This window comes from Acanthochromis polyacanthus, chromosome 12 (genome assembly GCF_021347895.1).
Source record: "Acanthochromis polyacanthus isolate Apoly-LR-REF ecotype Palm Island chromosome 12, KAUST_Apoly_ChrSc, whole genome shotgun sequence".
NCBI lineage: Eukaryota > Metazoa > Chordata > Actinopteri > Pomacentridae > Acanthochromis > Acanthochromis polyacanthus.
In genome coordinates, this window is record NC_067124.1 from 32,475,067 (window position 1) to 32,498,266 (window position 23,200).

General features: G+C 41.1%; 3 protein-coding genes across 5 annotated transcripts in view; 2 read left to right on the top strand and 1 right to left on the bottom strand.

Moving 5' to 3' along the window:
• kcnn4 (potassium intermediate/small conductance calcium-activated channel, subfamily N, member 4) overlaps positions 1 to 3,243 on the top strand; it is a 27,999-nt gene extending 24,756 nt beyond the window's left edge. Inside the window, exons 8-10 of one of the 2 annotated variants that reach the window (XM_022209993.2) lie at positions 818 to 887; positions 1,656 to 1,822; positions 1,907 to 3,243. In XM_022209993.2, coding sequence (XP_022065685.2) covers positions 818 to 887; positions 1,656 to 1,822; positions 1,907 to 1,910 — 241 coding nt within the window. In that variant the 3' untranslated portion in view covers positions 1,911 to 3,243. Of the gene's footprint in view, positions 1 to 817; positions 888 to 1,655 lie in introns of both variants that reach the window. The other variant, XM_022209994.2, reaches the window with a different exon arrangement.
• si:dkey-79d12.4 (zinc finger protein 91) lies at positions 2,538 to 7,064 on the bottom strand. Its single transcript, XM_022209992.2, has 2 exons — positions 6,693 to 7,064; positions 2,538 to 5,254 (listed from the first exon to the last, which is right to left on the bottom strand). The coding sequence occupies exon 2, from the start codon at positions 5,209 to 5,211 to the stop codon at positions 3,289 to 3,291; it is 1,923 nt and encodes a 640-aa protein (XP_022065684.1). The 5' UTR covers positions 5,212 to 5,254; positions 6,693 to 7,064; the 3' UTR covers positions 2,538 to 3,288.
• On the top strand, positions 5,988 to 18,441 carry smg9 (SMG9 nonsense mediated mRNA decay factor). Of its 2 annotated transcripts, XM_051957437.1 has the most exons (14): positions 5,988 to 6,180; positions 8,007 to 8,146; positions 8,246 to 8,320; positions 9,011 to 9,248; positions 9,372 to 9,469; positions 9,574 to 9,686; positions 10,274 to 10,385; positions 10,546 to 10,641; positions 10,804 to 10,889; positions 13,280 to 13,386; positions 13,485 to 13,592; positions 15,677 to 15,802; positions 15,888 to 16,032; positions 17,853 to 18,441. In XM_051957437.1, exons 1-14 carry the CDS (start codon positions 6,174 to 6,176, stop codon positions 17,929 to 17,931), a joined length of 1,530 nt encoding a protein of 509 aa, XP_051813397.1. In that variant the 5' UTR covers positions 5,988 to 6,173; the 3' UTR covers positions 17,932 to 18,441. The 2 variants fall into 2 exon arrangements, with proteins under 2 accessions (XP_051813397.1, XP_022065687.2); XM_022209995.2 differs by lacking the exon at positions 5,988 to 6,180 and having other exon boundaries at positions 7,152 to 8,146.
• Positions 18,442 to 23,200: the final 4,759 nt, after the last annotated feature.

Below are 23,200 nucleotides of genomic sequence, written 5' to 3' on the forward strand. Positions count from 1 at the left end.
CACAGTATTTGACGATGATATTGCGCGGTCTTTCCCTTAAGATAAAGAACATCATGATGAGGTGCCAGCTTTATAGATTGCTTTGCACTTTTTTCTCCCGTTTGAGATGCATTCTTTTGGTATCCAAGCCGCTCTTCTAAGAACAAGTGGATTGCACAAACAGGAAACCCAGTGGGATAATGTGGTCTGTTATCCTGACAACATATGTACGGGTATGTTAGCCTGCGTGGAGGGGTTGCCCTTCCTGCTTTAAACCGGCTTGAACAATTATAAATAAACACTCTGTGGAAAGTATGAGAGGGAGGAACCTCCACACCTCGGGATCAAGCACTGTAATGAGGCCATCCCTCCATCACTCTAAAGTCCTCGCAGACCGGCTGCTTTATTGCGATATTGGTTTCCATGTGTCTTTTTTCGGTGCAACTTTTGGTTTCATCCATCCAGGTTACTAAATTTAGCCCTTTTCCACCTCCGTATGTCAGAAACCTTCAAGCAATGTTTTATAGCAGTTTAACAAACCCAGCATGACTCCTCCAGGTTGAGTAGTGGAATACTTGATTGTCAGTATATTCTTCCACAAATCAGGGCTTCTGTTTTGTGCCAGGGCTGCTCCATTTGTCCAAAAATAGGACGCTTCAACTGCAGATGGGTGCTCCCGAACTCTTGAACTCTTTTCCTTTCATTATATTAGTTTTTTTTAATTTGAGAAATGATCTTTTACTGGTAAATGAAACTACTTTGATCCCCTTCTCTTTCTGTGTGTGTAATATTTACAATGAAGCAATTAAAATGAGATTTGACCTTTTTTTCTGCACAGATTTCGCAATTTACGCCTCAAACAAAGAAAACTGAGAGATTACGTCAGCGAAATGGTGGACCTCCCTAAGGTAAATATCAGCCCTCACTGGAATATTTTGCACATGCTTCACTGTTAAGACACCATAAAAAAAATCACTGCATTATTTTAGTCTGCTAGGTGTGCAGACACATTTGCAAAATGTGGATGGTGAGATTTGAATTCCTGACAAATGAATCCTGGGATTCATTCGTCAGGAATTCACGGGCCCCGAAAAGCTTTTCCATGTGGAATAAACCCGAGATAAAAATACACCAACCAGCGAGAGGCACCAATGTGTAATTCATGCTTTGTAATTGATTGATTTATATGAACAAAAAGCCAAGTTTTTCCAGACTGCACGTGTAGCCCCTCGGTCAAAAGTAAACCATGCCACGGTCACTTTACAATCAGTTACAGTCGAACAGGCGTGCAGTAAACGAAACATGCTGCTCTCTCTTACTGACTGAATGCAGCTGAGCCAGTCTCAAAGCAAAAAAAAATTTAAAAGACAGCTGCTGTTGGCTTCTTTTTTTGAAAGTGCCCAAGGGATTGCCAAATGTAGGATATGTTTTCTATGCTGGCAACAAAGGGTGTGGTTTTTAAATCTTGGCTCCAAGTGGTCCCACATCCGCAGCATAACGGCATGTCAATCAGTCAGCGAGACACACCAAAGCTTCACCACAAATTTTCAACATACTTCTAAAATGTCTTCATAAAGTTGAACAATAACCTTGTGGTTCTAGTTCGACCTCAAAGTGTTTCGCTTTATTTAAACACTAAAATCTCTGCGCTTGTGTTGCATGTCGGATTTCAACAGATGCAGATGATCATGTGCGACCTCAGTGCCAATTGGAACAACTCCTATCGGGAGCTGGAGCAGCGCATCCTCTCCATGGAGCAGAAGCTGGACGAGCTGAGTCGCTGCTTCCAACAAAGCTCCGAGCTGCTGTCTCAGGTCCTACGACACCGCGACCCAGAAATCAGGTAACAACACGCTGCAGGATGTGGTGTCTAAGCTGAATTGGAACATCTTAGCTTTGCAGAATTATTTCTTTTTTGTTTTTGCAGGTGACATGGCTGCGCACACACGTGTTGAAGCGACTGCAGCGTTTTCATCTACAGCATGCACGAATCCTCTCCACCCAGAGCTGCTTCAGATCCTGAACATGCTGAACCACTTGGAGGACTGGCATACCTACCAAAGATCTCATCTTCTGGCCCAGCGCTGAGTGCACTGCACAATGACTCACTGCTGTAAAATTATACAGATAAAATAAGACTTCCATTCACTGTGGGAAAATCACTGCAGTTTGAGAAATCTGTTGTGTGTTTCAGCAGATGCGTTGTGTGCGACGGTGCACAAAGAACAGAATTCAACTCAAACGAGGGCCGTGGAAAATCTTGTAATCCACAATAACAAAGGATCTCTAAACTGCTATTTGTAAGATTCTATTGATGAACTCTATTATTGCCTTATTCCTGTGGAATGAGATATATATACTGTATATTTTATGTTAATATTTTAATTTTTCCAGTCTTTACCTTATTGATTATTGTTCACAAATAGGCTGATCATACATAATACAGTATTTAACAATTCCTCAGCATTCTGCTCCCCTTTAACCCTCCAAGTGAAATGTGGATGACATTGTGTGTTTTGACAATCAATGGAGAGAAGAAACTAAACGTCAATTCCAAATATTGTGGTGAGAAAGCTTTATTTAAAACTGTCAGTCCGTTGGATTTCATCGGCTTTCAACCAGAACTCACAGATTAACGTCTACATTTTAGGTTGTAATCATCTGATGTAGGAAAAGCATCCGGCAGTTTACACCTGTTCTGAGAACAATTAAACTTGAGCTCAAGTCGTCTTGCTTGCTCATCTTTTAGCAACCCAACTGCTCCATCTAGTGGACATGAAATAACAAATTATTTTGTACTATTAAAGTTAAGATCGTGACGATTATATAACAACCATTAAAAAAGTTCTATGCTATTTTCAACCTGAATATCAAGACCTCTTCGGTATCTCAAAGGAGCGCAAAGTCTGAATTGGCTAAACTAACAGAAAACAGGAGGGCTCAAACTTCCACACAAACCTCACTGAGAAGAATGCACTTTGTGACAAAACAATTGCAAAACTGGACTTACTTTTTTCTGGAGGATAAACTGGAGTTTTGATGTGTTTTAACTGAATCCAATACTGAAAACGGTTCCCTATAGGTTCATTTGTACTCAAAAGAACATATAAGGAACTTACTCTCACCCTGTTTACTATGTATCATTTGCACATGGTGAAAACAACCAGCCAGGACATGCTCAGATTCCAAAGCCATTAAGAAATGAATGTGTTTTTGCTTTGATTTTGTCTCTTGGTAACATGAATTAAACAAAAATAGTGACAACTTGTGTGAAATCTCCCGTTTGTCTAAACACAAAGAGTTCCTTGGTCATTTCACTGGCTTCTTCAGCCATTTACTTTTTGTCCTGTTTTTAAGTTGATGCCATATGTAAGCCGAAGGTCTGAAAAAAATAAGTCCGCAGTCACATGTAAACGACATCCTGCACTTGGTCTTAACTTTACTTTTCCACTTTTGTCCAGAACAGGCTTTTTTCAACGTGTCGCCCTTTAGGTGCTGAGCTAAGAGTCTAGCTCCGGAGAAAGTGTCCCCACAGCTGACGCAGATGTAGCTCAGGGCCTCCGCATGCTGGACGTGGTGTCGCAGGAGATGCAGCTGGTGCTTGAAAACTCGGCCACACTGGCAACGGTGCAAGCGGCGACCTCGGTGGAGGTAGCGGTGGCTGATGATGAGGGAGGGCTGTCGCAGGATGGCACCACACTGCCGGCAGGGGCGAGAGGCTTTGGAGCGCCAGCCTGTGTTCATGCGCTTCATCAAAGCCACATCCTGGCTGTCGTTCTCAAACATGGCAAGAATTGTGGGCGACGGTGGAGAAACAGAGTCAGAGGTGGCTGCAATGTCTGGAGCTTCGTCAGTGGCAGCAGGAGGGATTAGTAAAGGTGTAGATACGTGACTTGTAGGCTGGTTGGTTGGCTTATTTAGTTCACCACTGTTCTCCAGTTTGTCAGGTGCAGCAGCAGACACGATGTGCATTGAGGAGGTTGAAAGAGAAGGGCTAGATTTCACTACAGTAGACCCTGCATCGGCTTGGCCAACGCAGAGCTTTCCATTAACAGCCTGGTTTGCTATGTTCGGACTACATATGGCTGACTGCGCTTCTGTTCTGATGATACCTCCTGTGACCTTTTTATTCGTCAGCAGTGACGGATCAGTAATAATGTGCACCTTGGTGCTGACCACGGACGTGTGAACTCTGGTGACGTGGTCCAACAAAGCCTTCTCAGAGGAGAAAAAGGATTTGCATATGTTACATGCTTTCGGCAATGACTCGGAACAAAAGAGGACCAAAGATGATATGCTTCCTTCAGGACACTGGTGGCCAAAGTACATGTTCTTGTGAGAGAAAACTTGACTGCAGATGCGACAGGTATACAAAGGCATGAGGTGTTCATTAAGAGCTGCTGCAGTTGCAAAGAGCTTCTTGCACAGCAAACACTGACATTTCACTCTTACGCCACTACAGTGGAGCAAATGGAGCTTAATGGACCTAAATGGCCCCCTGCCGCACACTGCACACATTGAATTTTTACCACTGGGAAGAGGAGCAGGGGTGGTTTTAGAGTTTGGGCTGTCAGAAGAGTCACTGGAATCATCAGTCGAGCTTGAGCTGCTATCTGACTCGGAATCACCTGAACACAAGTCGGTGCGTTTATAGCGTTTGTTGTCCTCATCATCGGATTCAGAGCTTGTTGAATCATCTGCTTCCTCACAATCACTTTCCATGTCAATATCATTATCATCTTCATCCACTATATACTCCACACTGTTGTCTGATGGCCCAGGTCTCTTAGGCTTCCTCTCAGCTCTTTGTTTAGGCCTCCACTTTAACGCTGAGTCACTTCGTACTGACTTGTTATTTCGGTGCACAGTCACTTTATTTGAAACATTGTCATTCTTGTGCTTTTTACATTTGACAATGGGAACCGAACCTTGACGAACTGACGCACAGCCCATGCAAGGTGTCTCCGCATGCTTGTTCAGCTCCCACACAGTACTGAAAGACTGATGGCACTTTTTGCAGATGGGTGACGAGTGCACACTGTTCAGGTGTGTGGAGAGCAACGCCAGGCGGCGGAAAACAACCTTGCAGATGTGGCAGGTGGCTTTGACATTGTGGCTTTGACAGTGCAAGTTCAAGCTTGTTGATTTGTTGTTTGCCACATTCCCAGCACTTTGCCTTCGGGTGGGCATTATACACCTGCCTTTTTCTGGAGACACAGCGTTCTTCCTCATTGTCTTCAGACATCAGGAGGTGGTCAGGCAACCTCTGGGTGGTCTGCAATTTAAAGCAGAATGGACAGAATCACTTACAGTATTTGGGAATAAATCTCTATTACAGTTTTCATACATCATCATTACCATCATATCACAGTGGTTACCAACCTTTTGCATTTGACAGGGCCCCACAGGCCTGTCCACTTTAACTTCCAATGTTTGTCAGTTTTGTCGGAGCTTTTTATTCATTAGAGTATTAAAACATCTATCCGTTATTTTTTAGCTTGCAACTGCTCCAATTGTTCATCCATATATCTTTGCTATTTTCAGCTATTTATACACTTTGAGCTGTTAATCCATGCTTTCAAGTTAACAATTTCAACTGCTAACCATGCTTGTATGTGATTATTTCTGTTTATAGTTTGTTTTAGCTAGTTTTTTTAACAGTTTATCCCTTATGTATAGCTGTAAAATTGTATTTTTTATGGGTTTTTTTTAAAAAACAGTTGCTGTTAGCTGTTAAGCTGTTAATTCCTACTATTTGATGACAATTTCAACAATTTGAGCTATTTACTCAGTTTCACCATTACTTATTTGTTTGAATCATTTAGTCATTATTTGTGGTTGTCTATCTCAACTGCTGATCACAGACACACAAACTGAGGGTTTTGAACTCTGCAGATTTCAGTATTAAACAACTTCCGTGAAGAAATGGGAAAAAAATGCTATGCTGACTGTGAAAAGTAACTGTGCAACCACATATTCTCTCCTCCCTCCAAAGCTCCACATTTAGTTCCTTTCTCTGACATTAGTTCTGAGGAGCACAAAAGAAATACACTGAAATGAATAGTAAATAACAACAGATGTCTGAGTAAATTCTCAGTCATCCAGGCCATGGTAATCCTAAGAGCTTCAGTAAAGCTGGACTTCTCTTTGAGGGATGCTTCATTTCTCATCCAAGAACTGAAGAAGCCTCTTGGATGACAGGTAGGCTACAGCATCTTTGAGAGCCTAAAGGAAAAATCCAGTTGCTTTTTCACTAAAGCTCCTAGAAACAGACTTTCCTTGAGTGCAAATGAGCAGATGTTACCATGCTAGCATACTAACCCCTAATGGTAAACATAGTATTCCTATGTAGCATGTTAGCATTTTAACTGTTAGCATTTTAGCACCTAGCTAGCATTTGACATGCTAGCAGAATGTTAGCCTCCAGCTTTCTTATGTCATTTTTGTCTTCATTCGGCATCTGTATTAGAAAAAGTCACAAATTCACCCTTTTCTTGACAGCTTGTAGACTAAACTGTTCATCACTTAGCTGAAAAAAATGCTAAATAATGAACAATAATGACCACTAAAAATAATTATACCAAGTGTGGTCAAGGTTTGTGTTTTTACAATGTCATCTGTTAATGTGTGCATTCGCCTAAGAAAATGACTGCTGTTGAACTATATGACAGAACACATAATATTACACTGTCTGCACTGTAAACTGTACTTACCCTGACAGCAAGTTTAACCAGGAGCCGACAGTTAGTCCAAGTCACTGACTGGAAAGCAACTAGCGTTCATTTGTATGTGGTGATTTCTGTTTTCAGATAAATAAACATCTTCTGTTACAGATATTTATCTGTAGCACATCTAGGGGTAAAGGAGGAGATATTATACGTATGACTGAGCACATTATAATAACAAAAACCCTTTAATCTTCAAATTTGGGGACACCGTCCTGTCGTTCATGGCGTCCGATAACCGAGCAACTCCATATCCGGTTTAAACAGGAAGAGGAATTCCTACATCTCCCACAATGCAACGTGTTTCACAGTCACTTCAACGGCAGATTTTATTTTAAATTTCTCCAAAATGAGGGGGAAACTTTTTTTTTTTTTTTTTTTTTTTTACAGAACTGTAAATTGTTGCATTTTCAGCCAGCGTAATAGCTTTACTTAAAAGGAAATATATGACGAGTTTAACTCAAAAATAATTCAGATTATAAATACAAATAAATTTAAATGTAATACTCAAGTCAGGTAGGTCGTTGTTTTAAAAAAACAATATGGCACATTTTACATTTACATTTTTTAAAGCAGCCCTTAAGCCAAAGTGCTATTCAATGCAGAATTAGGGCTGGCGTTATGAATTCACCAAACAACTTTAATTATTGAGGTTGAGACTCTGAAATATTATTTTTCACACAAATTTGCCTGACTAAGTGAAATAGAAATATATTTAAACGCTAGAATATTACATAAAATATTAAATAACTGAAAAAAACGATGTTACTACTTCTAAAGAAATAGCAGAACAAATTCAAAGAACAATGTAATCAGAATATATTTTCCTCTGTTCCTTTTTACGATGCACAAGATCGAAACTTTCCCTGAAGTAGGGGGAACTAATCATGCTATTACAATGTTCTTAACGACTTCTTTTACAAAAGGAACGATGTGCGTTTGTCCGTTAGCAAAGAGTGTTTTGAACGGGCGGAGTTTCTTTCAGCGCTCTGATACTCCGGAACCGCTCCGTTGTGGTGTATCGGTTAGCTCTGTGATACAAAACAAGCGAACTATCAGGAAGCTTTCGCTACTGTTGTTTATGTGCACAGACAAGTGATCGAGCCGTAAATGTAGCAGTTCAAGCTAACTATCAGATTTAAACGACAATGACAGGAAAGGCCACAGGTTTGTAGCTGGCAGGAGGTTTTTAGTTTCGAAGACATTTCAGAGGAAGTAGTATTATCTTTAAGTCGTCACAGCCTCGTTGATTCACAGAACGGTTAGTTAGCTTAACTGACTGCAGCCGTTGCGACATGTCAGAGTCCGGCCACAGTCAGCCCGGCATGTACGGCCAGGTACGCAGGAGGAGGCGACGCCGGGGAGACAGAGATCTTGGACCTCCGGGGCAAAACCTGTCCGGTCCCAGTCGAGATCGAGAGTATCAGCCGAGAGAACGAAGGGTAATGCAGACACAAATCTAAGATATCTGGGTTGCTTTGAGTGTTGGTTTTATTTCTGTATGTCAGAACATTGAAGCATTTCTAAAATTTTCTAACCAGGATGGCAGCGAGGATCCACCAGGCCCTCTCATTCAAAAGACCCCCATCATTCTTGCCAAACCTCCAGGAGAAAGGGTACGTTAGCTCCTTTTGCAACTGTATTTGTTGACTACAAACAGCAGCACACTGCATGGTATTGGAACAGTTTGATTTTCCCAGGTGTTTACAGAGCAGTCAGGTTGATAACAAAGTGAGAAAATGTACCTGTGTGACTGACACATGGCATTATTGGATTTAAGAACAAAATGTGGGAACAGTTGCATTTACAGTTGGCCTGAATTGTCAATTAGGATATTATCAGAGGGGTCAATCTTCAAAGTACAGAATCTGCATTTTTTCCAATCGAGGGGAAATGTGTCACAAAATTCCGTTAAAAATGAAGCATTGTAGTGCTGTAGAGATACCTACAAATCATGTTTTTGTTTGGTTCAGGCCACAGCAACAATCACATTATTTTTATGTTGTTTCAGTGGAAAATAAATGCAAAAGTCACATTTCTACTTGAAGTAAGACTTGTATCATTATGCAATATCTGTCAAAATGATCATAGTTAGATTTTTTTGGCCATATTGTTCAGCCTTAATTTATAATAATTCCTTCAGAGGAGGCTTTTGTTCAAAGAGATGTCTTTATTTATGTGATTCATCCAGAATTTACACGCTGCCAGAACCAATGAGTCGCACATAAAAAATGATCATTCTCACAAATGCAGTTTATATCTGTATAAGTGTTCGACCTCTAATCGAACCTTGAATCCTTTGCCAGGCTAAGCCTTCCCAGAATGCACCTGTCAGTGGGGCTCCGGTCCTGGATAAGCCCATCATGTTGATGAAAGCCAGAGATGATGCAGGGAAGCCAGGGACTCCTCCAGAGGCAGCAGCTCAGTCTTCTTCTGGTCCTGGATCCTCCAAGATGGAGAGGGAAGGGCAGCGACCTACTCAGCCCGTATACCAGATTCAGAACAGAGGAATGGGTGCTTCTGCATCCAGTAGTGCTGTGGATCGTGAGTTATTATAGGATCTTTTTTTTTACTGTAAATGGAAAAAATGACCCTCTTTGCATAGTCATGAATGCCAAATTACATATGAAGGGACAAGCAACTTAAATCTTTTCACGTGACTTCCAGCCATGGTCGGCCAGTCCAAACTCCTTCCTCCAGAGAAAATGAAGCACAGCATCAAGCTAGTGGATGATCAGATGAATTGGTGTGACAGTGCCATGGAGGTGAGTTAGCCTTTAATAATGTAAATAGATTGAGGTCAGAATTTTTAATGGTGTTTCCAATATACTTAATGAAGAAAGCGATGTTTTGTTGTGATGTGCTGCAGTATTTGAGGGACCAGACGGACATGTTGGTGGTGGGAGTCATCGGCCTGCAGGGGACCGGGAAATCGACAATCATGTCGCTGTTGTCTGCCAACACCTCTGAGGAAGATCAAAGGTAACACCGAGAATATGATGTGAAGCAGTCATGAAATAATGAGCAGCTACTGAGTAACTACTGTCACTGTGATGTTTCATTTGTAGAGGGTTCACAAAAAGAATCACTAATGTTTAAGTTATGAATAATGAGTTAATAGATATTGTATTGGGTGCTCAGTGTTTAAACAGCTGATGAAGAAAGTGAAGAGTATGAATAATTCGTGGATAGTTAAGATCGAATCATGACTGAGTGATTTGCTGATATTTCCGAGTTGATTCTCTGGTCGTCTTTTCAATGCAGAAAGTCTCATTAGGTGCAAAGTGGCGCCAGTGTTTACATAAAGAGCCACAAAATAATCTTTTTAAGTCTCTTTTTTCCTTTGTGGTGTAAAACCCGTGCTTCTATAGAGCTGAATTGTCTGCTCCTTACTGTAATGAACATTTACAACCTGTGTATACACTTATTAATTGCAGCTGCATTTGTGGTGCATCATGTTCTTTTAAATTGCATTTTAATTAATATCAACATTGTCTTGTAATATCTGGAAAAATTAGATTCTAAGTCTTTGGGTTCTGTTTGATAATTGTGCTTATTTGTTGGAATAGGAGTTATGTATTCAGAGCCCAGACTCAAGAAATCAAGGAAAGAGGAGGAAACCAGAGCACAGGCATTGATTTCTTCATCACACAGGAGAGAGTCATCTTCTTGGACACACAGGTAAAAGTGACCGTTCCCTTTGGTGTGATGTTGTCATTGTGCTGCCAGATTGCAAGGAACTCATAAACTGACATAAATTTCACCTTGAAATTGAAAGAATCTACTTTTAGCCTGAAAAATAGCCTGTGGTATTTAATAAATGCTTTTCTTCTTCCTTCAGCCAATGCTCAGCCCTTCTATCCTGGACCATCTTATCAACAACGATCGGAAGTTGCCTCCAGAGTACAACCTTCCTCATACATACGTTGAGATGCAGGTATGTGGCTGGCCAGCAGAGGGCGTACTTGCACCAGTGTCTGCCATTACTCCTGAGATTTATTGTTTTATGATGCTTTTAGTGATCTTTTCAATTCCTCTGTAGATACAGACTGTACATTCACATGTAAACACATTTGTACTGTGTGTAATCTGTCACCAGTCCCTTCAGATCGCCGCCTTCCTGTTCACAGTGTGCCATGTAGTGATAGTGGTCCAAGACTGGTTCACCGACCTAAACCTTTACAGGTAGGCAGCTCATCCATCTGCGTTGCACCGCTCACTGAGCAGGCTGACATGACAAACAGAGAGGGCAGCTGTCAGGAAGGGTTTGGCTGGAAGGAATGTTGAGCATTTCATGTTGTGTCTTGAAAGGATATTTGCTTTCACTTTTTCATAAGCTCAGTAATGTCATGCTGTCAGTTGGTCTTGTAAACAGCAAATGCGGGGCAAAGCCAGACCGGTTGAATATGACTGACTGCGTGCCCGTCGAACGTGTGCTAACATTCATTCATCTTGAACAGTACACCAGTACCCGTCAGGAATCTTGCTGTGATTCAGACTTAATTATGACAAATAATCTCAGAAAGACTCCTTTCCTGTGTGTCCTGATCTTTGCTAAAGCCGGCAAATTATCATCCAATGTGAGTTTTTACAAACTTTCGCCGAGCTGAAAATTGTAACTGGATAGTTGAAGGCTATAAAATAGCTAGGAAGAAGGTCGGTTGGGCCAAGAAAATACAAAAAAAACCACGAAGATCAACATCTATCAACTTTAATGACTTGGAAAGTTTAGTAAATAAGTGGTAGGTTGACATTGTTTCCAAGCACTGTGGGTTGTGCTAGCAGAAAGGTTCCATCTTGATTTTTTTTTTTTTAATGCAAGTGAATGGGGAACGAATTCAGAATGCTTCATCTGGGCAAAATAAAAAAGTGAACTAATCCTCTGTAAGGCTTCAGCAGTCTAAATCAGACTAAGCAAACGGCCATAAAGTTCAAATTATTGCTTTTTATTACCATCGCGCCACAGCTCATCATCTGGGAAACGCAAAGGGGGAATTTTATACTGAAATGTTCTGACTAATAGACTGTTGACGCCTCATTTTAGCTTCTCTGGCATATAAAAATGCATTTGTGTAGCGATTATGTTCACCACTTAAGCTCACATTACTGTCAAACTGCCTGGGAAGCACTCATTCATACCTTTAGTGATGTAACTCTTGGGTGGTTACTTGGATTGTTACCATCTTGTTATTCCCGATCACAGCGAGTAAACCCCTGCTCACGACTCGGTTAAGACCGAAGAAGCCTCTTGCATGAGAGGTGAAATGTCTCAAGAAAAAAATAAATTCCAATGACCTTCTACTGACGCACGTAGGATTACCTGGATGACTGAGAATTCCCACAGACATTTAGTCTGCACTCAAAAAAAACCATTTTATGGCAAGTAAAGCAAAGTTGTGATTAAAATGTGAGTCCTCGCTGTTGAGTTGAGTTTTGTGGGGGCGGGACACGTCTCTACTGGCCAGTATTGATCAGAATGACAGCTAGGCAACATCCACACTTATCACACAATAGAGGGAATCTAATGTGAAGGCAGAGCTGGGTGATGGTTTAACCTTCTAGCTACGGACTCCACTGTGTGGGGTTTAAAATGACATTGAACATAACACAGAGCTCTATCCTCGTTGACCCCACCGAGATGCTGTCTTTGAGGTTTAATAATGTGGTAAATGCATGTCACTGATCTGAGAACGTCTTCAGAGCAGATTTTTTCAGAATTTCTCCAATACTGTTTTGTCTGTATCCATATTTAATAGCTTAAAGCTGGCTTCTTCACTGTCTTCTGAGCATTGTTATGCTTCTTTTCTTGTTGAGGAGTTCATCTTAATTTACATCTGGGCCATCTTAAGTCATCGTATTTTTCTGCTCGACCATCGTACATCAAATGCTCTCTGAGACGATTCAAAAGAAAATTGCCCGTCAACCCAATTTCAGCACATTGAAATTTTAGGCTGTGTTTGAATGACCACAACTAAGGAGCTATTAAACATAAAAGCCTGGAAGATTCCTTGTTCTTTCTCATGATGTAATTTCCAAATCTAGGACACTGGACAAATAGATCAAGTAGTCTGACTGTTGATGAGCTGAAAAATGAATTGAAGTCGTCTTGAAAAGTCATTTTAAAGTGAAACCTGTCTTTAGGTGCACTTTAACAAAAAGATTGATAAAGCAGAAGACAGCTAGTGATTTTTTTTTTCTGAATTATGTATAGCAGCATGTTACAATAATACAAAGCAAAATATATGCAGTATTTTCTCATATGAAATACTTGGTCGCATAAATGAAAAGGAAGTTATTTTGCTGAACTTTCATAACTGAGCAAGTATGACAAGTTGTACCACAAAAACCAAAATGTTGGTAGATTGTCTCATCCAAGTGGAACAGATTTATGATGAATAAAGATTCAAGCAAAAGGCCCTTGTTGCTTTTAGATGGAATAACTTGTATGTATTTGCCTGTATGTACCTTCCCATTAGGAACAATTCACCACTCTTGCAGTTGTTGCCTCATGATTGCAGATGTCGCTGCCACAAATGAAGTTACGTTCACTTGTACCATGTCATGTTTATTAACAGGTTCCTTCAGACTGCTGAGATGCTGAAACCGTCCACTCCGTCGGCAAGCCACGACAGCACTGGCTCTTCAGGCAGCGACGATGGAGCCGAATATTATCCTCATATAGGTGGCTGCTTCACACAGAAACACACGGTCTCACACACCAGCCAGGTTTATTTCTATCAAAGTTCACGTTTGTCTTCCTTAAATGTCGCTCTCTTCCAGTGTTCCTCCAGAATAAGGCCAGACGAGATGATTTCTGTCCAAGAAATCTGAAGAACATGCACATGGTGGTGGACAAGTTAATGGCTCATTCTCATCTCAAATACAAAGGTATGCAGCGGAATAGCAGCTGTATCAGAAAAAGTGCACTGGATGATTCAAATTTTTGCGCTTGTTTACAATCAGGGCACCGCTCAGATCTTTTTTTTTATTAAATAACATCTGAGAGGCTGCCCAGATAGCTTAGCTGGCTGAGCAGGCGACCCATACACAAGCGATTATCATACAATGATTCTGGAAAGAGGAATTCTTTAATCAGCTCCACGTAGCAGCTTGAAGTTGGCCTTGACCTTGTCTGGTTGGTGGTCAAGGAAGCTCCAAACTGGAGGCTATCCTAATAAGGTAGAGAATATCATAGTTGGTTGCTTGATTCTGTGTGGATGTCATTAACATTTGAGGGACTTGAGTTGAAAGTGTCAATGTTTGTGGCCAGTTTATTAAGGACTTTGTGCCACACCTTTAGCGGATATTAAGAGCTGTAGGCTTTTCCATCATTTGCTCCATTGTTTGAGATGCTTCTCCATGGGTTTGTGTAGACATCTTCTGGGTGTTGGCTTTGTAGCACATTGCACCGGTGAGCTTCTGCTTCCGCACGATGCGTCTGACTTTAGATCGGTGATGCAGTTTGGCTCGGGGGCAGCGACTCTGCCTGACAGTGCAGTCTCAACTCTTGGACTTCATTCTTTGTCAGCTTGTGATTTTGCTTGAGCTTCAGTATTTGGTCTTGGATGAGCATCAGGTCTCGGCTTAGATTTGGTATGCATTTAATCGCATCATGTAGCTGCTTCTGTACAATTTCGGTCCGGCTGTTCTTGCCTTGGGGCTCGTCTTTCATTTAGTTCATGAAGGTTTTAACTTGTTCAAGTCTTTGTGCTTTGTCATCTCTGGCTGTGTTTGTAAACTTTGTCTGCCGGTTGGCGACAGCATGGCTGTTTACAGTTTCTCAGTTTGTACTGTGGAAATGTTTTCTTCTTTTAGGTGCTCATTTATTTGCCTATGTAAATCCATAGGGATTTAAAAATGCAAAAAAGGATAAGTTAAAACAGTATAAAAGAATAAAAGTGCATGGTCAGTGTGATATTGCACATTAGAATAGTCCGTATTGCACAGTAGACGGTTTTGAGGTAGTCTTGGGAGGGGGGGGGTTTGGAATGTCAGTGCATGTTTGAATTCAGAGTGGTGATGACTTTTGGAAAGAAACTGTTTTTGAGTCTGTTTGTTTTGGTTCTGATGCACCTGTAGCGCCTTCCTGAGGGCAACGGGACAAACAGGTCGGAACCAGGGTGGGAGTTGTCCTTGATGATGTTTCCTGCCCTTTTAAGGCAGCGGGAGGTGTAAATGTCCATCAGGGAGGGGAGGGGGCAGCCGATGATTTTCTGTGCTGTCTTAACAATCCTCTGAAGCCCCTTCCTATCTGCCATGGTGCAGCTGCCGTACCACACTGTGATGCAGTAAGTCAGCAGGCTCTCAATGGACGAGCGATAGAAGGTCGTCAGCAGGGTGGGGTCCAAGTTGTGTTTCTTGAGAACCCTCAGGAGGTGTAGCCGCTGCTGCGCCTTCTTAATGATCGCCGTGGTGTTGTCCGTCCAGGAGATGTCGGAGGAGATGAGGACGCCCAGGAACCGGAAGGTGTGGACCCTCTCCACACACTCACCACTGATGTAGAGGGGAGCTAGGTCGGTGCCGAGCTTCCTAAAGTTGACAATGATCTCCTTTGTTTTCTTGGTGTTCAGAGCTAGGTTGTTTTCTGAACACCAAGCTGCCAATAGAACACAGATTAATTTTGCTGTACGAGTAATTGTCATCTGTCCTCCGGTATGGGACACTGTTCCACCTAAATGCACTGAAGCAGCAGGGATTGAGAGTTTTCACAGGAACAGCATTTTTTCCTGCACTGTATTATTATAAGAACCCGTTTTTCTTGACTGAAGTGTACGCCGATGGGAATACTGGAGTGCATGTTATCAGCTTAATCAGGTCTGTCTTTACTCGCGACAGCGATGAGGTCAAGTTGAGATAAGTTCATGCAGAAAACAGGTAATTCCAAATGTAGTTTTCTTGTCGTTGCATGTATTTGGTTGAACTGTTGTATTCACACAGTACTTCCCACAATTTCCCACCCTGTTTGTGTTCAGGTACATTGTCCATGCTAGACTGCAATATCTTCCCAGGCCTGGGGCACGACTATCTGGCACCCGAGGTCAACATGTTCTTGCTCCCAGTGCAGGAGAACGATGGGGAGGATAATCTGACTAAAGCAGGTGGTTGAGGATCTTTTTTTCCTCTTAAGACAACAGTCTTCTCTATTGTGTGTAATGTATACTAATGTTTGTATGATGTTTTTAGGCTCAGGCACATACCCTCTCTTCTCCCTGCTGCCTGGCTACAGAGGACACCCTTCTTTCTCCACCATGGTCTCAAAACTCCGCAGCCAAATACTGGCCATGCCCCGCTGTCAGCTGTCACACACCATTCTCACTGAGAAGAACTGGTAAACACTGCATACTGCTCTGTGTGTTTTCTATTTAGGAGAATGCCACTCGTCAAAAACAGAGTGGTGTCCAAATCAGAGATGAAGCAGAGCAACCAAATATGACATGTAACAGCAAGGATGTCATTTCAAGAGAACAGACATGCACTTTGTCAACCAGGGGCAAAAATTAGTGCTTTTTAATGCATTTTGAGATGCATTAAATGCATTTAGAAGTACAGTAGACAGCCACAGGAAATCTTCAGGATTAAAAGAACACATTTGAGCTCCGTTCAAAGCTGCACCCACTTTAAAGTCTATGATTGAGAGTAATGGAGACAAGAACTGGTACCATTAGACAAAACTGTATGTTTTATTACTCCGCTAAGGAACGCGGCGGAGTTATGTGACGATCGGCGCTGGTTTGTCGCCTGTTAGCAACATTCCTTCAAAAAAGACTAACAGATTTGGATGAAATATTCAGGGAAGGTCAGAAATGACACAAAGACCAAGTGATTAGATTTTGGCAGTGATTCGGCTTATAGTCTGGATCCATGGATTTGTTAAAGATTTCTGAGTCATGGTGAGATAGCGGCACGGTGTCACTGTAACTATGACAACAAGTGAGCACTACATCAGTCGCCTGCTGACGATCACATGATTGTGAATACTAGTAGTAGTACTAATCGACGGCTGCGGACTTATTCGGGACTTATCCATCAGAAATAATACAAGGAACAAGTGATTAAGTCCCATCAATTCCCACCGCCCGCTACATATTGAGGCGATTCTGCCTCCGTACATAAAGTACACATGTAAGACACACGCCTGTGCTCAGCACAAAGTCATTTTGTTTGTAGGTACATCTGTATTAAATGGCCACATTCGATGTTGCCTTGATTTCTGATCATCAATAACTAATAAACAAATGCTGCATTTCTGACAGTGCCATATGGGGGAATGAACAGCCTTGGCGGAGTACTGCTCTCTGAGTGCTTTTCTTTTTTGTTATATGCCATCTTGGGTATTTATCTGTCTCTTGAATCCTGATGATTTTTGTCTGTATGTTTTATCTTGCTGTCTTGGGAAGCACTTTGTAACTTGAATTTTAAGAAGTGCTCTATAAAAAAAGATTCTTAGAATTATAATTATTTATGCTGTTTTTCCATGCATTGCTTTTCTATGTCTGTTAGAAAATGGAGATATTTCATGTCCTAGAACTTGACCAACCACTTATCCCACATGGTAATATGATCCTTAAACATTTACCCATAAAACACTTTTTAAGCTTTTTCTGGTGAGTTATCAGAAAATAGACGGCACATTTGGGTACCTATGTCATAGACATTAAACTGGTGCAGTTTTGCTGTTGAAGCAGAGATATAATCAATGATATTAATGCTCAACGGATGTAAAATTGGTTTGGTTGCAGTCTTCAACAATACTCAAATAATGCTGTGACTTTCTCCGTTACATATGACGTTAGAAGGGCTCAAAAATGCTGGAAAATATCGCTCAAATTAGAACGCTCTAGATTTTGACCCGCCTTTATGTATTTTGAAAGCCTGCAACTCTGAAAATACTCACAATACGAAGGCAAACTTTTGCATGGCTTCATTACATAAAATAAGGTTATTGCTGATAAAATAATCTGCTAATTTTGAGGGATGAAGTGGGAACCTTTTTTCAGCTTTGACTTATTTTATAGGGAATGCCCCTAAAGCCGCTATAATCCCGTTTAGAGAAACTTTGAGATCACAAAAATTCACAAAACTTCTCATCGGTGCTGCACAAAAGCATGACCCACATTTCCTGTCTCCCTTTCTTTGTCGGCTTTACAGGTTTCACTACGCAGCTCGTATCTGGGACGGGGTGAAAAAGTCCTCGGCCCTCTCCGAATACAGCCGCCTGCTCTGCTAACACCTGGGTTCAAAAGCTGTTCTCCACAATATACAGCCTTCTAGAACCGGGCACATGAAGAAAAACGTGTCTGAAAATGGAAGCTGCGTTTGCACCCTACAGGAGGGACGAGTGAAACTGGAGTGAAAGGATAATAACGGCTTATTTGATGCATTAATGTGATGTTGAAATATACCTGACTTATCCAGATCTATAGTGCTCCAGGGCAGAAAGTTGCCTCACTGCCCTCAGGAAACGTGATGTTTACCGACAAGGCTTCAGCAGTGAGGGTGACAAAAAAAAAAAAGGAGCCGCAGAAATCCAGTTCTCTGCACAGGTCTAAGCAAGATGCTCATTTTTATGAGCAAGCCATTATTCATAGCGTGTGACTGCAGTTTTGGTGTACTGATAGTTTTCTGAGATGAAAATGCAACCTTCTGTAAGTTATTTTTTAATATCTTTAAAATGTAAATTAAAAAGAGTAAGGTAATTGTCATTTACTCAGAAATTAAAGGAACCTCTAATGAAAGACTGGATGTGTGGTGTGAGTCTCTGCCAGTAGAGTTTTTAGCGTTTTTCATTCTGTTGCTCAGATGAGAATGACAAGTAATTTAAATATGCTATCTGATCCTTCAGGGATTAATAGCTGCAGAGTGAATGTATTCTCTCTGCTTTATGACTGCCAAGCAGTTGATTGTCAAAGAAACTACCACATCTATTAATAACAATAATGATAACCTAAAAACTTGCTTCATTATAGTACTTATATGATGGAATAAGATAACTTTTATCTGATTGTTAATTATTTGACAACAAAAAGAGCAAGAAAGCAATTTAATGAAGATGAATAATTAGCAAAAATAGAACATTCAGAGTCCAAAACCAAGATTTATAGCAAATGTTTAATTTGCATAAAGCAAACCTGGGGTGTTTGAGACCTTTGATTTGAGGTCCAGTTGACAGTTTAACCTTGCAGCCAACAGGTTGTGGTTGCATTCATTTGTTCACCTAAAAGGAAATATCTACTTGAATTCTGAAACTGTTTAATATGGAAAAAGAATACGGTACGAGGGAATGTCTGCTGCAGCAAGCTGAGTGATATGCATGTTTACAGAGAAAACCAACAAAACTTTAAGTGAAACAGATGGAACACCTTTTTTTAAAAGTCACATTTTGTCTATATTAGAGGAATGAGGGTGTGGTCTGAGAGTGAAGACAACCCCTCCTCAGGAGAGCTTCTTGTAGCCCGAAGAGATCAAACTAAATCTCACTTGTTTCCCACCATCAAAAATGCATCTCCTTACGCTGATCCTTGGGATTGTACTTCTCCCCAAAGGCAAGTTTTTATTTTGTTATCTGTTTTCTGTCTTCTTCTTGTTTTAATTTTCTCTCAAGCACTTTGGCCTTTTCAAACACTGCTAAAAACATGGTTTATATTTAAATCCAGCATAAATGCTGTGTGGTTTTTTGCTTTTCTGTTGCATATCTTCAGCTTTTTCACAGAAATTGCAGCTGCCATATGTTGCATGGTTCATTTTTGTAGCTGTGTTTAAACTGATTAATTTGCTTTGGAGTTAATGTGTCGAAACTATTTTTTTTAATTCATTGTAGACAAGTGAAGCTGATATTGCTTATTTTGTGTTTCATCAGCCTTCACCCTGAAATGTCATCAGTGTTTAATGGAAAACTCTGGAACCTGCGCTGACACTATAGAATGTCCTCAACAGGGTCAACAGTGTGGTGCCATCAGAATTGTTACATATGCAGGTATGTTAGTTGGTAGGTCCCTGGTTTTGTTATTTCTTAGCACTCACTCAGTGTATAATTGCCACTCACTTTTTTGCAGGTGGTTCAAAACTCGCTGATCTTGCCTCGAAAGGCTGTGTTTCGGCTGCAGAATGTGTCGAAGGGTCAATCAACTTTGGACTCGCAAAGAATGTGATTACCAGCAAATGCTGCAACTCTGATCTCTGCAACACTCAAGCTGCCCCGGGTAACTTACCTCATGTCTGTTGATATGTAGATATGTATCGTTGCAGCACTGGGGGACTTATATTTTTTAAAGCTGCTGTCCGGAGTTTCCGTTTGTTTTCAATTTATGTATCATTTTTTAACAAAGCTTAAATGTGTTAGTCTAGTTCGATACTATAATATAAAGTTAGTTAGATGCAATATGAAAATTTATTCATGAGCTCCGCCTTCCTCTCATAGACCCCCATGTTATTCCAAAAAGCACCGGTCGCTGCCGACCAATCAAGTTCGAGCTTCAGCTTTGTCATGCTGTCAATCAACGGTTACGCGCACAGCAAGCAAGCCCATGCAGAGGTGGGCGAGCTACGCACTACGCAACCGCGCGCACATTTGTTTTGCTTGTGGAGGAGAGAGCATCAGGGATCAGCAACTTCCAGCAAAGTTACCAATCCCACGGCTTGTCAGGCCAAGAGACTGCAGGACGTTTTTTGGCTCGGGGTGCTCGCCTCGCTCCCCGACCACGGCCTTCATAGCCCGCCTGACGGCTTCGTTTAGATGCCCGATCTCTGGAGGAAGATGTTGGGGCATCTGGGACATACTCTTCGTCAGAGGAGTCATGCAATTCTGAACTCTAGATAGAAATAAATAAACAATGTAACACATATACACGCATAAATGCACTAAGTTTGATAAACAACGTCATCGAGAGGGATACACGAGTGTAATCACATATTGAAACTTTACTCGTTCGTCCTAGCAGATTCATGTTATTTTGGTATTAGGACAAGTTAGACTCAATACAGCATTCTAACGTAATTCCTTTATTATTTACTAAATGTAGAAGAGTGGAAAACAGCAAAACAGGCAAGATGCTGCAGCACTCCGGGCACTTCTCTCATGTACTGCGCGCATGCACAAATAAAGGGGCGAAATCAGAGGGAGGGTGGGACCACCAGTGTTCTGGGAGACGCTGCGATTCAAACTCCGGACAGCAGCTTTAAGTGACACTTTTCTGCATGGGAAAAAAAAAACTATCCAAACCTTATGACTGCCTGCAAAGTTAGTGCTGTTATTCAGCATGTTGCGTTTGCTGAAACAACCATAATTAAGAGTGTGATTTTCCTGACTGGGTGGAGCAGAAATTGTCAGAGAAACAAGACGAGTCAGGATCATCTTTGACAGAGGTGCTGGAGGGTGTGGTAATCACAGCTCACAGTTCTTATTCTCAGATTATTAATTGCAAGCTCAGTTTCTCACAGTCACACACTGTAAGAACAACAAAAAATTCCCACATTGGGAATTCAGATTTGATTAAATTAAAACCATACTGTAAATAAACCAGTGGCACCAATTTTTGAATTGTTATTTTTTTCACATCAATGCTAATTTTTAAATGGTTAAAAGTATATTGCATGTTCCATTTTACAGATGCCGGCCAATCCTACCCAAATGGCAAAAAGTGCTTCTCCTGTGATGGACGATCATGCACTGCAATTCTGAACTGTGTGGGGAATGAGGACCACTGCATCTCATCAACAGGTAACAGCCCTACGGCATGGAGTGTCTACTATGTGCTCCACATATTTCCTCCTCTCAGAGGAATGTTTAGTGACTCTAGCACATGTATTACGTCTTGAAGCTGGCACACTAACATTAGTATCATTCTGACAGTGGATACAGGAGGGAAGGCCGTGACAGTGAAGGGCTGTGCTTCAAAGGTTATGTGCTCAGGTATAGAAGTTGCTCAGAAGGTGGGAACCATCGGAAAGGACACCAGCTGCTGCCAGGGCAACTTCTGCAACAGTGCCACCAGTACAACTGCTGGCATTCTGCTGTTGGTGGCACCGCTGGTCTCTGTGGTCTTGTTGTATTAGTTTTGATTTTCATTTTGCACAACCTCATAGTGCTTAAATCTGTCACGTTATTGTTTCAGATGTGTGAGAAAGTAGTTTAGAAAGCAAACAACATTCTTTTTCTTTGTGTCTTGCAACATGTGAACATGTGCAACATTAATCAGCTTATTTTATTTCTGTCTCTCTTTCCCTTTTTTTATTACAAGTTGTTGAATAACAGGCATGTCTGTCTTTGTTCTTTTTAGTAAACCAAGGAGAAACTAGAAGATATCCCGATGCACATTTTTGGTTATGAGTGCTGTTAGCAACTGACATTTTTTGTATTTAGAAATACATTTTTTAAAGTTTTGCTATTGATATAAAGCAAAAATACATTTCTTAATATTCTACCGAATGTAATTCTGTGTCTGTTTGTTTTTTTATTGAGTTGTCTAAATCCTTGGGCTGAACAGTGGAGTAGTGGTTAGCACTTTCACCTTGCAGCAAGAAGATCCCTGGTTTGCGTCCCAGCTTTCCTGGGATCTTTCTGCATGGAGTTTGCATGTTCTCCCTGTGCATGCGTGGGTTTTCTCCGGGTACTCCGGCTTCCTCCCACAGTCCAAAAACATGCTGAGGTTAATTGATTACTCTAAGTTGCCCATAGGTGTGAATGTGAGTGTGAGTGTTTGACTGTGTATGTGGCCCTGCAACAGACTGGTGACCTGTCCAGGGTGTCTCCTGCCTTCGCCCGAGTCAGCTGGGATAGGCTCCAGCACCCCCACGCCACAACCTTAATGAGGATAAAGCAGTGTATAGATGATGGATGTCTAAATCCTCTTTCAGTCCCATCAAAAAGCTTAAAATGTCAAATGTTCCCATTAGTCATACAACCATCGTGAATATGCACTTACAAAGATTTCCCATTGAATATTTCACAAGTGTATGAGTGTTTACAAGCCATTATGTACATAATGAAGAGCATTCTCTTTACCATTCATGACAAACCTCCAAATTCTGTTTGCAGAAATGTTTACTTACAGATGTGAACTAAAGTTTTCACACACTTTTAAAGGCCATCTTTAGTTTCCAGTTACTCCAACAAGTTCAGTTTTTTATGATGGAATCACTGAAACACACGAGTCTTTGTCACAAAAAAAAAAAAAAAAATCAAGCACTCTGGTTCTTTCATATATTAATTTATGGTTTTCTGCCAATATGACAATCTGATGGATCAACATGGTGATGTAGAAAATTGTGTTAATTAAATTTCCTAAGTGGCTTCTCATCTTCTTATGAGTGATTATGACTCACTACAGACGGTGACTCATCTGATGCAGTTTAATTAGAGTCCATGTAACGGGGAAAAGGTGGGAGGACCCAAGCGCAGACTCACTGAAACTGGCAGACAAGTGACTGACCAAAAGAGGATTATTAAACTAAATAACTGAACCAATACATAAATAGAAAACTGAATTAGGGGGAAAGAA

What these genes read in the sequence shown, in the direction of transcription:
- smg9 (XM_051957437.1), top strand. An exon ending in ATCAGCCGAGAGAACGAAGG is followed by an intron (nt 8,147 to 8,245) that starts GTAATGCAGACA and finishes TTTTCTAACCAG; the next exon opens with GATGGCAGCGAGGATCCACC. An exon ending in ATCCAGTAGTGCTGTGGATC is followed by an intron (nt 9,249 to 9,371) that starts GTGAGTTATTAT and finishes CGTGACTTCCAG; the next exon opens with CCATGGTCGGCCAGTCCAAA.
- si:dkey-79d12.4 (XM_022209992.2), bottom strand. Translation starts at nt 5,211, where the DNA reads ATGAGGAAGAACGCTGTGTCTCCAGAAAAAGGCAGGTGTATAATGCCC.